A 14841-nucleotide genomic window follows, 5' to 3' on the forward strand; every position below is an offset into this window, starting at 1 on the left:
TCGACCTCGACTCTCGACTCAGGGAAAATAAAGAACAGGCAGAACAAAAATGACAAACATCAGAGGAAAGAAACAAGGGGAAACACAACCAAACGATAAGACAATGGAATGCTGTTGCCAGAGATGTGTGATCCGATTTGGAATAGGAAGCCTTCACGGAAGCAGAATCTTGGGAAATCGGCGTCTTGGTCAGTCAGTTGTTGTTGTTGGTGCGCCAAGCAGGGCAAAAAAAAAAGAAACACAGGTACAGCAGCATCTGATCAGTACAAGATGAGGATAGCAGGAACAAAACAAACAACTGGTCACCAATATGCAAATAATATTATAGAGAAAAAACCACAGGGATTGAACCTGAAAAACCACAGGGATTGAACCTGAAAAACACGGAACTACATCCGCTTCGCAAATCATAACACCCGCAAGGCAAACCGACACAACAAAACACAGGATCCCTGCAGACCACCAGGCAGACCGTGGCTCACCATGATCAGACGCCCACCCAAACGAACTAGAGAGACCCACATGCCGAAACACAATTATTACAAAACCATACGCTCACAAAAAAAATTCAACCTGGATCCGAAGCGAGAATCCCACAAACCATCACAGGAATACGTGTGTGGCAACTTCAAAACCGAACCAAGCTTACACTAAACTAGTACAACAACGACATCCCGTTCCGGGAGCGACTCACCGGATAAGAGGCTTGCTTGTAGTGCAGCGCGAGGGTGAATCAGCCTGATGAACGACCACTGTCTCCCAACATGTACCACCAAAGCATGGCGGGGCGAAGTCGAGTAGCATCATGCCGTCGGTGTCCAGTAGAGTATCCACAACAAGCAACGCGTAGCCAAACTTTGACGAAGAGAAAGGAATAAAAATAATAAAGTCGCCAAGCGTCGACAAAGAAAAAGGAAAAAACGAAGGGGCAACGGCGAGCACAAACTGAAACCACGGTTCAAACGATATCGATCTCAGGGTCGTGGGTTCGAGCCCCACGTTGGGCGCCAATGTAAAGGAATTTCCCCCCGCTCCCCGCCACACAACCACTCTCCGACTCATCCACGCGGGCAAGAGGACGACACAGTTTCTTGAATAAGATCTCTTGGAATAAATAACTAACTGGTGGGCGGGAGAACGGGGGAGAAAAGACAAAGAAATAATAAACAACCAACAGTTATAAAACAGAGAAAAGGGCGAACACATCGAAACGACTAATCAGGGACTAATACGTACAGAACACATGACCAAGACCAAGACAACCAGACCACGGACGAATCACACACGACTCTCATTCCCAGACCAAACTAGCACTGCGTATGTACAGCATTCACTTGACAGTCACTCTCACACAGACGGAAGCACATCCTCACACTCTGACAACGCGTACTCTTGCATGCACCACATACCATAAACGTCGCACATCACACCATACTCGCGCGTACACCTAGACCATATTATGACATCAGACACTGGACTCCACAAGACAAGAACCAAATACAACGACATGCGTAAATCATAGTCGTGACATAAATTCGTAACAAATAGTTTTAGGCAATCAAAAGGGCTTGAAGTTGCGTACATTTGTCTTCGTAACCCTGATCTGTGCAAACAATAAGAAAATGTCACTTCACTCACGCTCTTTCTGTAATTACTTCACACTCACCCATTTTACCAATCTCACAATTATGTTTCACATTACTATCTAAATATTGCACTTGCAACATCCTTCACACTTGCCTGATAAGCTCTTCTGAATGGTTGTCATGTACTTGTGGTCACTTCTTTTTGCACACTGTAAACTCAAGTGTACATATCCTACTGCTGGTTATCTATTTTCTATTGATCACAAGATTTCATTGATAAATGTGACAAGAAAACGTTCTGAAACAAAACCGTTGCTACTTTGTTGTTTGACATGAGGGCCAGTTTAATTTTGTTCATAGCTGTTTTTAAAAGATTATTATCTCCACGTAGACTATTCATAATAACTGTAGGTCATTATTTCGTGATCTTTTTCATCTATTCACGCCAACACATTCTTCACCATCATCAAGAAGACGTGCATTATCAAGCCGAGCCCATGGGTGAATGTATTGCGATCTGGTGGTTAGAGAGGACGAGCTTAACGAGTGTGTGTGCGTGCATGCATGCATGCATGCATGCGTGCATGTGTGTGTGCGTGTGTGTGTGTTGTGTCAAATTCTTATTAACTTCAAAGTTTTAATAGTAAGGGGACGTCCGTAAATACATGTATTTACTTCAAACCATCCACAGCCATCATCTAAATAAGTAAGAGACAACCGGCTCCAGTGTTTGTCACTTTCACCACTGCTGTCATTCGCACTTTTAGATTTTCCCCATGATGCAGTCATTTACGCTTTGCACTGCCGCCATTCACAACTTTTAGATTTGCGCCATTTACACTTTGCTTTGTGAGTGTATAAACCAATACTGATCCAGATTTCTCATTACTGTTTTCTGATGATCGCTTAGTGCGTAAAACTCGGAGTAAAAACACTTTCTCTGTCCTCTTATTTTGTGTATTCACTTAGACACGTCTAACAGGCGTTTGTGGTGGGTGGGTTCGCATTGCAAGGCATTTCTAAATAATACATTTCGGAGTGCATGCATACCATACCGAGCGTGTACATGTACATGATGTAGCACTGCTACAGCTAGTACCAAGAGTAGATAAACAAGAATGTGCAACTCCGGATCTCTCCTGCACAATCTGCAGATACCCCGAGCCCACGGCGGAATTTTTTGTTTACGTCACCTTTTTTCAGAGGAACGCGGATTTTGCCGCAGAGCATTGTGAGAGCACGTGCTGGGCACCGACCTTGTAGTAAAGCCCAGCCAAGTGCACGAGGGAAAACTCTCCAAAAGGCTCGCAGCGCGTGCGTCGTCGAAAAGATTACGTCAACAAAAAATTCCGCCGTGGGCCAACCCATTCGCGAGTTGCACACTCTTGTTTATCTACTCTTGCTAGTACCAAGAGTATAATACCCCCCCCCCCCCCCCCGCCTTATACTCTTGCTAGTACAGGTACACATACTCGTACTTTTTACTCTCAGAAACATGCGCTTGCATGCAGTGACAGCCAGCGTGTAGTGCATCGTAGCTCTGTCGTTGGCCACTTGCACACTTTTCTCTCACTACTTACTATTCGTAGATCTACTCGGCGCGAGGATAACAATTTCATGGCTGCAGCGACGACTCTGGTTTCTGTTGTGAGAAGTTACCCCTTCACCCTCGCCGTTGGCGTTAGGCGCTGCATTTTCCACCATCTGTTTCAATTTTCAACCATGTCAAACCTACATCACCATAACATGTACATGTGTGCTTGTCCTGATAATTACACTGTATATGTGTGCATAGTATGGCGTTCTTAGGAGTGGTATTATCTGAATTTTGGGGGGGGGGCGTTTCTGGGGGTGGGTGGGTCAAGAAAGAAACGCCCGTTAAACATCTCTAAGTAAATACATGTATATATTTAGAAATGAAAACTAGTCTTTTCTCTTCAACCCCCCCCCCCCCTACTTGAGAAACGAACACATGCGAATGGTATATAGCATCGGGGTTTTTTTCGTTTTTTCTGGACGTGCTCACATACAAACTGTACGTCGATATTATTCGAGAAACGAACAGGCGCTCAATCCCCTCTCCCCTAAACGACAACCGTAAAGTACCATTGAACCCCCCCCCCCCCCCCCACGCCATGTCGCTTACCAACTGGGTTTTCGGCAGGGGGGGGGGGGGCGGGAATTAGATCAAGACTGTCAAGTGCAGTACGATTTACAACAACGTGAAAGTTCAGACTCAATGAGCTGGATTGTGCACATTTTCATCCTGCACTGGCACGTATTGTGTACAGCAGTGGATGCGTTGGTTCAACATCGTATTTCGGTGTATGTGCCGAAGTCGCTTCACAGGCAGAAAATCGACAGGGGCGGCAATTAGAGAGGGAGCGGATCAATGGTACTTTACGGTAGTGGTCTAAATAAATATCTAATTTTACGGATGGCCCCAAAGCAAACTTATTGCTGAGTGTCTTAGTAGTTTGTGAGTGACCGCCTCCTTGGACAGCCACTACAAAGAGAATGTTTCTTTTTGCATTTTTTGGGAAAGGAAGTGCTGCCTGGCAAATAGATGATCTGGCAGTTTGGTGCAGTGTAAGCATGGTGAGTCCTTTTCTGGATTTCTGCCTCTTTCAAAACTTTCAACTTGGTGGCAGCAGAGGGATTCATACCCACCTGATGGAAATACTCGAGATGTTCCTACTCAGTCCGCCACGAGTCGTAGTGTAATAACGGCCTTACTGGTATGAACATGACGAGGTCTAACCAGATCATCAGCTCAGTTGCTGGTGCAGGTTTTTGTACTTCTTTAAAATATATCTCGAAACTGTCCACCTCTCCACTTTGAGCTCTTGGCCCACCTTCACCACACCATAGCGGGGAAGTTAGCTTTTGGATAGAGCTTCTGAGTTCTCAATGTACTGGTGTAGTTACTATTGTCCATGTTCTTAGCTTCCCTTGTTGGTGAACATTGCTGGAATATTCTGTTTTGACATTTCCTCAGCACAACCCAAGGTAACGGTGTCAGAACCAACTAACCTTACTGTGGTGATGGAGAAGAGCGCTCCGAACTGGACTTTCATTGCAACAGGCAATCCGAAACCAACACTAACCTTGCAGTATGAAGGAAGTGCCATCCAAATGGTCTCGGGGGACATGATGCCATCACGGGTGCTCCAAACCTCAACTATCACCATAGCACCAAGTACACTCCGCAATGCCAGTGGTTTGTACACATTTTTGGCATCAAACTCGATTGCAACCGCCACCCACTCTGCACGTTTGAGTCATAGGCTTATCGTAACCTGTAAGTGTGATGTCTTTCCACGTCATCATAGTACTGTGCTTTAAACAGGGAGAAACATGTTCAGCAATCCCTTATCTTTCAAAATTCCAGTTTTCCTTCCCCAGCATTGGTGTCCAAAGTGCACTACCATGAGATATTCATCAGCCCTATTTTGTCGGGAACATAGAACTTATTCTGTATTCTACTTCCTTTTATGCGAACTTAGATTATCCATCATCAGGCCAAAAAATTCGAATGCGCATCCAAGATGTGCTAGAGCTGATTGCCAAGTAGGTGTTGAACGTCAGTACCGTTGGGCAGTGTCGTGCAATGTTATTGCATGAGCTGATTGTAAAATAACTGGCGGTGTTAGTGTCATGACCCGACCCCAAGGGTCAGTCAAAAGTCTGCGTTGCGAACAACACCAAATAGGACCGCCACGAAGTGTGAGCAAGACCCAGAATCCCAAGTGCACAATATATGCACGCCATCACTCAACAGCCCACCAAGAGTTCCGTTTCCAAGGACATACCTTGTAGATAGGTCAGAGGTAGAGAGAAGAAAGAGGATATCAAGATCGAAGCAGTACCTGAGCGAGGGGACGAACGTATAAAAGACAGGGACTTATATTCATAACATTAGCATCCCCCCACCTCACAACAGAGCAACCGAGTTTTGCATTAAGCTGGGAGTGCCGATTCGAGCAACTGGTATAATGGCTCGCAGCTGAGCCAGCAAATGACTCCGCTTGGAGCAGGCGAATGACTCCGCATGGAGCCGGCAAATGACTCCGCATGGAGCCGGCAAATGACTCCGCATGGAGCCGGCAAATGACTCCGCATGGAGCCAGCAAATGACTCCGCATGGAGCAGGCGAATGACTCCGCATGGAGCCGGCAAATGACTCCGCATGGAGCCGGCGAATGACTCCGCATGGAGCCGGCGAATGACTCCGCATGGAGCCGGCAATTGACTCCGCATGGAGCCAGCGAATGACTCCGCATGGAGCCGCCGAATTACTCCGCATGGAGCTGCCAATTACTCCGCATGGAGCCGCCGAATGACTCCGCATGGAGCCGCCAATGCCTCCGCATGGAGCCGCCAATGACTCTGAATAGAGCCGCCAAATGCTAGATATATAGAGATGCATAACCAGTTGAGAGCATATATTCCAAAAAACGGCACTCCCAGAGCGGATCACAAAGTGCAGCTACCTGTGAAATTTGTAAGCAGTGCAAGCTCGGTAACGATTGACTAACAGGAACTCGATATCATGGGCTGAGGCCATTGCCACAGCCACCCATGCTTTGGCTGCTGGTGGCCTCTGAATGTTACTCGGGCAGACATGGCTTTCCACCTTCCCGCCTCTCTGAATATCGAGTCCGGCAGCTGATTCGAACGAGTGGCCGGTGTATAACGCCAGGCCATAGCCACAACTGATGAGCAAGATTTTCGCAGTTGCTGTAAAGCCGATCGTTTGGCATCTGCAGCTGGTGCCGCTAGCTTTCCCAGGTGCTGCCACAATTGCAAACCACTCTTTGCGATTGGCTGGTCTGCTTGATTGACTGTCCATTGCCCTATCCCCGGTCGCAATTGTTTGGGCACCAGCCCAGTGCACCACTTGCATCAGTGAATAGCAGCAAGTTGGGGACGGCGTCCACTTAGGGTGTAGGAAGAAGGGCCGGCCGTTCTACTATTCCAGGAGCTCAGGCCATCAGCGAAGGTATTTGAGGCACTCTTCGGAGAGCCTGATCAGGTAATACGGCTGCCTGTACCAGTTGGCAAGTGACCACAATCTGCAATGTGCGTCCTGGGACTATCACTCTTGTAGCAAACGAGAGCTTTCCCAGAAGATACTCGAGTTGACATTGGGTAGTTGAAGCTGTGTTGAGAGTGGCCCGTAGGAGGTCGTGAAGCTTGGCAAGTTCGTCCATCGGCAGACTGATGTGAGCGCGCGGGTGTCCAGGATGACGCCGATAAACGTTAGGAAGTGGGCTGGACCCTCCACTTTTGCTGACGCCAGAGAAACACCGAGGTATGTAAACGCACGGCGCCGATTAGCGAGTTGCCGGCGAGCTAACACAGGTCCAGAGCATACATCGAGGAAGCACTTTTGCTGACACCAGAGAAACACCGAGGTATGTAAACGCACGGCGCTGAGTAGCGAGTTGCTGGCGAGCTAACACAAGTCCAGAGCATGCATGGAGACAGAAACGTTAGTCGAGGTATTTCCCGTAATGGGAAGATGCCAATAACGTCAGGACTTGAGCTGGACCCTCCACTTTTGCTGGGGCCAGAGAAACACCGAGGTATGTAAACGCTCAGAGCAGAATAGCGAGTTGCCGGCGAGGTAACACAAGTCCAGAGCATGCTTGAGGAAGTAACGTTAATTGAGGTATTCCCCGTAATGCAACAGGCGTGGGAGTGCGAACTGCCCGCACACAATCCATTCACTGGCGGATACGACAGAATTCCATATAGCTGGCCTGGAGCGTAGTACAGTCTGAAGGGCAGGACGCTCTCAAAACAGTATTGATCTTGCCAGCGGTTCAACAAGGGCCACTCCTCCGGGCAGACGGGAATTCGGCAGAATGCACTTTTAACATTGAGCTTAGCAAGATACAGCGGGGCGAGCAATTGTCTAATCATGTTTGCAGCATTGTCATCTTGACATTGTGGAGAGATACGGTCTGCTGGAATGTAATCGTTGACACTTCGACCCTCCAGGCTTTACAAAGGGTGTGTCGTGTGTAACTTCCCGTTCGTCTAGGAACCGCATCTACGCCGGAACAGCACAGAGACGAGAAAGGGGGTGAAGAACACGGGCCAGCTGTTTCAAGCCTGCTGCAAGAAACGGATCGTTGCGCAGAAATATAATCTGGGTTAGCATGTGACCATGTTAAATTCAATGGATCCCAGTTAGTTGAGTGGTTGCCGATGAAACCTACCACAACCCCACAATTACGACCATGTGCAACATACCTCCGGAGCATAGGATCAGGATGTGAGTCCAGTAATTTTGAGAAGTGAGAAACTGAGTGCTTACACAGTTACTGATGAGGCCTTACACTTTGCCTTGGGGTGCTCCTGTCGGCACTGGAGGTAGCACTGCCTGAGCTGACACGTGCAAGCGCCGTACTCGTAGTAGCGGCATACGGTTGCGGTACGTGATGCGGATCTGTACTGGTGAGTAGGACGAAATGCGCACGGAAATGCTGGCGGGTGCACTGAGCTGCACTGCTGGCAGGCGGGTCGTGCTGTTCCAGTACACCGCGAGGCGCAGTTGCCACAAGTTGATATTGATAACCTGGCTTTGGAGATCATTGCTATCAGGTTCGGCTTAATTCCCTCTGTGCTGCGCTGATGAGTCCACAAAGGACGAAACAGTTGTCCGCAGATTGAGTATTGATAACGTCCAGTTGATTGGCCGCGACGATCGTCGCCAAATACGTCCACAGGCACTCGTGAGGAACAGTGGAACACAGACCATTCATGAACACTGTCCAGGTCTCAACTCAAGTGCTACCGTCATGCAGCCTACGAAGCGCAGTTCTGGGTTCGGATTCAAATAAATGCTAGTGCGCCAGAAGAGCAACATATGAGGGGCTACGGAGTTGGAACGTCGCCGGAGCTGGACTGACTGCAACTGTATCGGGCAGCAGGAAATCGAAGTCCACGAACTCGTCTCTCTGGACACGATCGAGAAGGGCCCGTATAGGACAGTCAGGTTCACCTGCTGTTGGTGCTGCATGCGCATATGGCGGTCGTCACTGCACCGGGCTCCCAGTAGGGTCCGGCCTGCTGGCGGCGAGCGGCGATACGGATCCAAGTAGAGTGAGGAGAAGCTGGGTGGCGTTGGTGACGGCAGTGGACAACTACCGTTGTTACTTCCAACAGAAACTCGAAGTCCACGAACTCGCCTCTCTGGATACGAATTACGATCGTCAGGCTCGCGTCTGCTGTTGCAGTGGTGGTGCTGCGTGGCGGCCGTCGCTGCGTTCGCAGTAGGCGGGCGGTGGAGCCAGGTAGAGCGAGGCGATCCGGAGAGGCTGGACGCCGGTTGGTGACGACGACATTGTTTCAAGGCACAAACAAGGGTCGCTGAGATCGCGTGGAGGTACTTCATTTCAGGAAACCTGATGATGGCGCAAGCTAAAAGTCCACAGTCGACGACGACATTGTTTCAGGCACCAACAGGCGTCATTGAAGTCTGAATTTGAAACGTAGAGATACGAGAATGCAAGCTTGAAAGTCTAATGGAAGGAAATTGTTTTGGGAACACCTGTTCCGCAAGTTGCACGCTCGAAAGTCCAAACAGCAATGACATGAAAGAGACATTGTACAGGATTTTGAAGGGCGCGCGCCCACGTGACTCGCGCATGCGTGCAGGTTGGGCCAGCTCGCTGGGCTGGCTGCTAACTCGCGTTAGCATGCTAACGCTCATATAACTAACAACAACCAATCAGAGCATACATACTGTACTCACTAATCATATTAGACGGCGGGACAAGGGGACAAGTAACGGACAAAGCTAGATTCATAATGATTGAACGTCTCATAACGGCGGGATACAACATGCAAGAATGGAAGAAGATATTAGTTAATAGACTATGACAGTTGACAAGGCGCGAGATTATGCAGCATCGTATCAGTTGTATGATTATGTACAATGTAGTATTCAAGTGCGTATAAAGGCTACGTAGTAGTAATGTCTAATGATGTAGTGAGTAGTAGTGATGTAATGAGTAGTAATGATGTAGTGAATAGAAAAGATGCGGTAAGTTACCATACTGTGCACATGCGGTGCTGGCGCGACTCGTACCCATCAGTCAGCTGAGCGCTTGTCAGCTGGTGCTGGCCCCTCGTCTGCCAGGTTGCTAGGATGGCTGTGCGTCGTCGACCTCGGGTCACGACATTAGTGTTGAGGAACACAATCTGTAGGATAGCAAACTGCAATATATTATTCTGGGGTTGATCTCCGTCTTGAATTTTCGTTTCTTGCTGGGAAAAAATTTGAGAATTATTGTGACGCATGTCCTTGGCCAACAATTGCTTTTTCAAATTGGACAATAGGCCACGAATGTTTAACAAGAATGGACTCGGATGGAGAGCCAAGGATAAATTTATAGAGTCGCATGAGCTGATTGTTTAGTAACTGATGGTGTTAGTGGACATTGTAGCGAGATTGTAGTTCCTTGGTCATTTTCTTTTCAATAAAATGTTTAACAAACTTAAACTAAAAACAGACAGGATGGGCTGGAGCAATTGAGTCATGGGACTTCTGATGACCTATTCCGTAATATGCTGTAGGATAATGGCATAATAATTATGAATTAACTGTGGGCAGGTTTAATGGATTGTTTTTCTTGCAGCTTCTCCGACTATCACCTATCCAACAACACGCACAATAATCAATACCCGAGAGTTCAGGGCATTCACTCTGTCTTGCGACGTTAACGGGAATCCTGGACCTTACCTTTCGTTGTTTGATAGCAGTAGTATATTGACTAACGTATCGTCCAACACCGGAAATGACAATGATCTTGTTAGCAAATCAATATCCAAAAGCTACATGAACATGACACGAAATCAGACTGGAAATTATAGCTGCTCTACACGCTCCAATCTTTACCCAACTCCTCAAATTGTTCATGTGGAAGTCATTGTCCAGTGTAAGCTTGTGTACCTCTGCTGTTTGTAGGCCGGTCTTAGTTCTAAAGATGGACTTATGCTGTGGTGATAGAAGGGAGAGAGTGGGAGAAGGGGTGGGGTGAGGGTGGAATTGCATCCAATAGGCCATGGTTGGATCCAAGATTACGGTGGAAATGATTTTTTTTAATTTGTTATTGTTTAAAAGGATTCCCCCTAAGCCTTTCACCTATCGAGGGAATAGCTCACTAAACTTCACCAGTCCATGAAGTGGCGGCCACTTGGAAAGAGTCCACCGGAAGGTTTACCTTCACATACCGTTTTTCCGGTTGTAAGTGACCTTTTACGACTAAAATAGAGGGAGAAAGGGTGGGGGTCGACTTACAACCGGGATGGTGTGGTATGGTATTTTAATTTTAATTCACCAATCGAACAGGCATATCTGCCTTCTTGGGGATTCGACTTATAACCGGGAACTATCAGTATCTTACAAAAATGACCTGCACTGCATGCACAAGTGCACCATGTGTACACATTTTTGCCAGTTTATTGGCCTTATTCAAGGACTGGGACGTTATACCCTCCAATAAGGAATGTTTACATAATTTGTTCATGTGTTGGTAGCAGGGAGTGGTTAGTAGTGCTTCTTTGGGTGAAAACTTTAAAACGCAGAATTGAGACCTCCGGATACGGGAGTCGACCTATAACCGGGGTCGACTTACAACCGGGAAAATACGGTATATATATAGAGAGAGAGCTGCGCTTCGGTCCTCTGAGCTGTGCTGAGGAGCTCTAACAGAGCGAAACAGTTGCTGTCCACAGATTTGAGTATTAGGCTGTGTTTACATGAGAAATTTCAACCCGGGTCGAGTTCAGCCCGGGTTGAAAGTCTGTACGATAGACAAAAGAGGTGAGCGTTTGCATGAAGACAGTTGACCCGGGTCAAATACTGATATGCCGCCAAAAGTCCACTTCTACAGACCTGTATGGTCACGTGAATGCGTTCGCGCGAAATTTGCATGTGCAGTGCTGTTCAAACCTGGCGCGAGATACGCACAGAAGTACGTTTGTACGATTTTCTTGACCCGGGTTGATTTCAACCCGGGGCGAAATTTCAACCCGGTTCAAGAGCAATGCATCATGTAAACGCGCCATTCATTTTGTGTACATGGCGGGTTGAAATCTGGCCCGGGTCGAACTCAACCCGGTTTGAAACGCTTCATGTAAACACAGCCTGATGCTCCCTAGCAGTCAGCAATGTCGTTAGGTTGAGCACTCTTACCTTAGCGCGAATCCTTGCCGCTCGCCTTGTGCAACGCTCGCTGCTCTTGGAGCATTTCGACCACTCTTGGCGGGGTTTTCAGCTCTTTATAAAAATGCTTTGCTTCACGGAAACGTATTTCATTGCGAAGAGCTGCGCTTCGGTCCTCTGAGCTGTGCTGAGGAGCTCTAACAGAGCGAAACAGTTGCTGTCCACAGATTTGATTATGCGCTGGTTAGCTTTATGCTTCGCCCGCTGCTTCTAGCAGTTTGAGCACTCTCAGCGCTAGTACAGCGAGCTGTCCAAATGTCTGTGGTTCTCGTAGCCATGGCTGACAGTTCAATCCTATTTTAAGCTCGGAGTTGCATTGATGAGGCCTCATTGACCGAAACAGTCTGGCTGTCTGCATCATTGAGTATTTCGCTCCTCGATTTCGATCTTATAGAGCACTCTCAATAGGCCGCACTTGCACTGGTTAGCTTTATGCTTTGCCTGCTGCTTCTAGCAGTTTGAGCACTCTCAGCGCTAGTACATCGAGCTGTCCTAATATCTGTGGTTCTCGTAGCCATGGCTGACAGTTCAATCCTATTTTAAGCTCGGAGTTGCACTGATGATGAATTACTAGATGATCTATATATGAATTACTTTTGATCCGGCATTGTAATCTTGAGGAGGTCTGGTTGAGGAGCTTGGCGAACCTGAAGCGGTCCAGCACGCTGAGGCTCCGATTGACTTCGTGAAGAACACGGCTGCAGTACTCAAGGAGAAAGTGTTCCAAGTCAGCGGTGATCCTCTCCAGTTCGTCCTTGATAAAGGCGCGTTCGATTCTCCATGGTGTCTTGGCCTTTTTCAGTGGCGGATCCAGGACTTGGCCGAAGAGGGGGCCCAAGGTATCCGCCCCCCCCCCCCCCCTCCCCAAAAACAAACAACAAAATACAACAACAACCAGGCGCGTGCTCGGCGATGGGCACGGGGGGCACGTGCACCCCCCAAAAATTTTCAATCTGGGTAATTGAAATTGTAATGTATGCAAATATGCTCTAAAATTCAAGAAAGGTTGCAAACAAATTGCAGAAAATTGCCGGGGGGCTCCCCTCGGCTCCCGTGCACCCCCCTAGTTGGGGGGCCGAGCACGCCCCTGACAACAAAGTCCTCAAGTTGTGAAGAGCTGTTGTATTTAGGGTCCGGCGGATTCTGCCGGCAGAAAAATTGGCAGAATTCGGTACTTTTTCTGGTATGTTTCATGCATGTTTGGTACGTGGATCAAAAAATGGAGCAGAATTCGAGGAATTGCCCGCCATAAGGTTTGTATGGTTCTGCCAATTTCACTGCTTTTCGAGCAGAATATGTCACCTTTTCGAGCAGGATCCGCCGGTCCCTAGTTTTATTCCATTCTCACGACATTTTCAAACTGCACTTGAACATTTCCACTCGACAGCGGCCGCGACGGACCTTTGGACGGCTCTTCAACGTGAGCTCTCTTATCTACCGGTCCACTGAAGAACGACCTGATGTCAGACCCTTTCCTCTTCATCGCATATCTGAAGGTAACCCGTTGGCTACAAGCGAAGTAGAGAGCTAGAGAGCGTTTAGTTTCGGACAAGTGAAAAAGGAAAAAGGAAGGACGAAGTCGACAGCACCGTGCACAGGACTTCAGCCCCACGCGATCGCTGCACTATGTACCAGGCCCTGCATTTTTGGCACTTTTTCACATGTTTGAAGTGCGGCCGTGTCCTCAGGTTGCAGTGCGTACAGTAGTTGTACACAGCGCGCTGACTTCAAGTATAGTACAGTGCGTGACACCGGACACATAAAAGTACCCAGCATGCGTGACCCACTTGACACGCCAAGTCATTTCGAGCGCTCATTCTGTAATCCTAGACCAAGGTCGAAATTTTCAAAGGGGGGGCCCAGGCCCCCTGCCCCCCCCCCCCCCCCTGGATCCGCCACTGTTATTAACTATCTGCACCCACTTCTTGATGGAGCGGGGCGCAACGCCGCACGTAAGGCAGTTCTTTTGAAAGTCTGCATTCTCATGACCAAGGATGATCCGGCCTTTGCACTTTAAAACATAATTCAGGTCCTGAATTAGTCGGTGGTCCAGTTGCCGTTTTAAATATTTAAATAGAGAGGTAGGCGAACAGAATTTATATACACACAACAACAAGGTTGTCAATTTCATAATACTAAAAGCTTTTCACCCATTTTCATCAGTAGTTACATGGGAATGAGCAAGAACGAAAACGAAGCCAGAATTTTTACTGGGGGTAGAGAATCAGCAAGAATATTCTTACACGCCTCAAGTTCACACTACACTACCATAATAATGTATGGAGCAGTGGAAAAATGCGGGAAACAACACATGAAGGGAATGCAGTACCAGAACAAACACGTGATAAAGTTGTCAGTCCGGTTGCGACTTGAACAACCGCAGCACCTTGATGTGCTTCTTTTGTCGACACAGTTCTGGCTTCAAACTGCGAATGTATAGTGCCTCCAGCATGAATCGATGCACGCTGTTCCGGGCTGGTGTGATGACACTGAAGCTGCTGTTGCGTTCCTGCGGGATACATTCGGGTTGCGCTTGCAAATGCTTGGTGATGGCGCTATCACTTGTTGCCACACGTTTGTCAGGCGGCCCGTTTCTTGTACACCTTGTCTGGGATATGCTGCTTGATCCTTTCCGAGAATCGCTGACATGTATCACCAACGTACGTCCGCTCACAGCGACACGCATACATGTTCGGTTAACGTAGGAGTTAACCGTTGTTAACAGTCACGTACCATTGCTTCGCTGTTGGCCTTTATAACGGGTTGCATAACCCTCCTTGCGTGTGTGCACGATCTTGCTCTCTCTCTACATACTGCTGTGTATCATAGACCACATGCCCACGCTCTGCGCATGCGCAAACTTCCTGTGCACACAACAGAGCTTGCTGTCTTTCCAGTTTCCTTGCCTGCAGTCAGCTTTCAAATTCTGAGAGAGTAATTGTGGCGGCGGCTCCAGATAGGGCAAATGATTTGCTGGCATATCAGGCCACTATTCTGGATGCAAATAACTCATAT

The 14841-nt window shown here is 48.0% G+C and overlaps 1 protein-coding gene across 1 annotated transcript in view; it reads left to right on the top strand.

Moving 5' to 3' along the window:
* LOC135819162 (uncharacterized) overlaps positions 1-14841 on the top strand; it is a gene marked incomplete at its 5' end in the record, with an annotated part of 333212 nt that overhangs the window by 205778 nt on the left and 112593 nt on the right. Inside the window, 2 exon segments of the mRNA XM_065332321.1 lie at positions 4585-4887; positions 10238-10537. Of these exon segments, the coding sequence (XP_065188393.1) occupies positions 4585-4887; positions 10238-10537 (603 nt within the window).

Source organism: Sycon ciliatum, chromosome 6 (genome assembly GCF_964019385.1).
Source record: "Sycon ciliatum chromosome 6, ocSycCili1.1, whole genome shotgun sequence".
Lineage (NCBI taxonomy): Eukaryota > Metazoa > Porifera > Calcarea > Leucosolenida > Sycettidae > Sycon > Sycon ciliatum.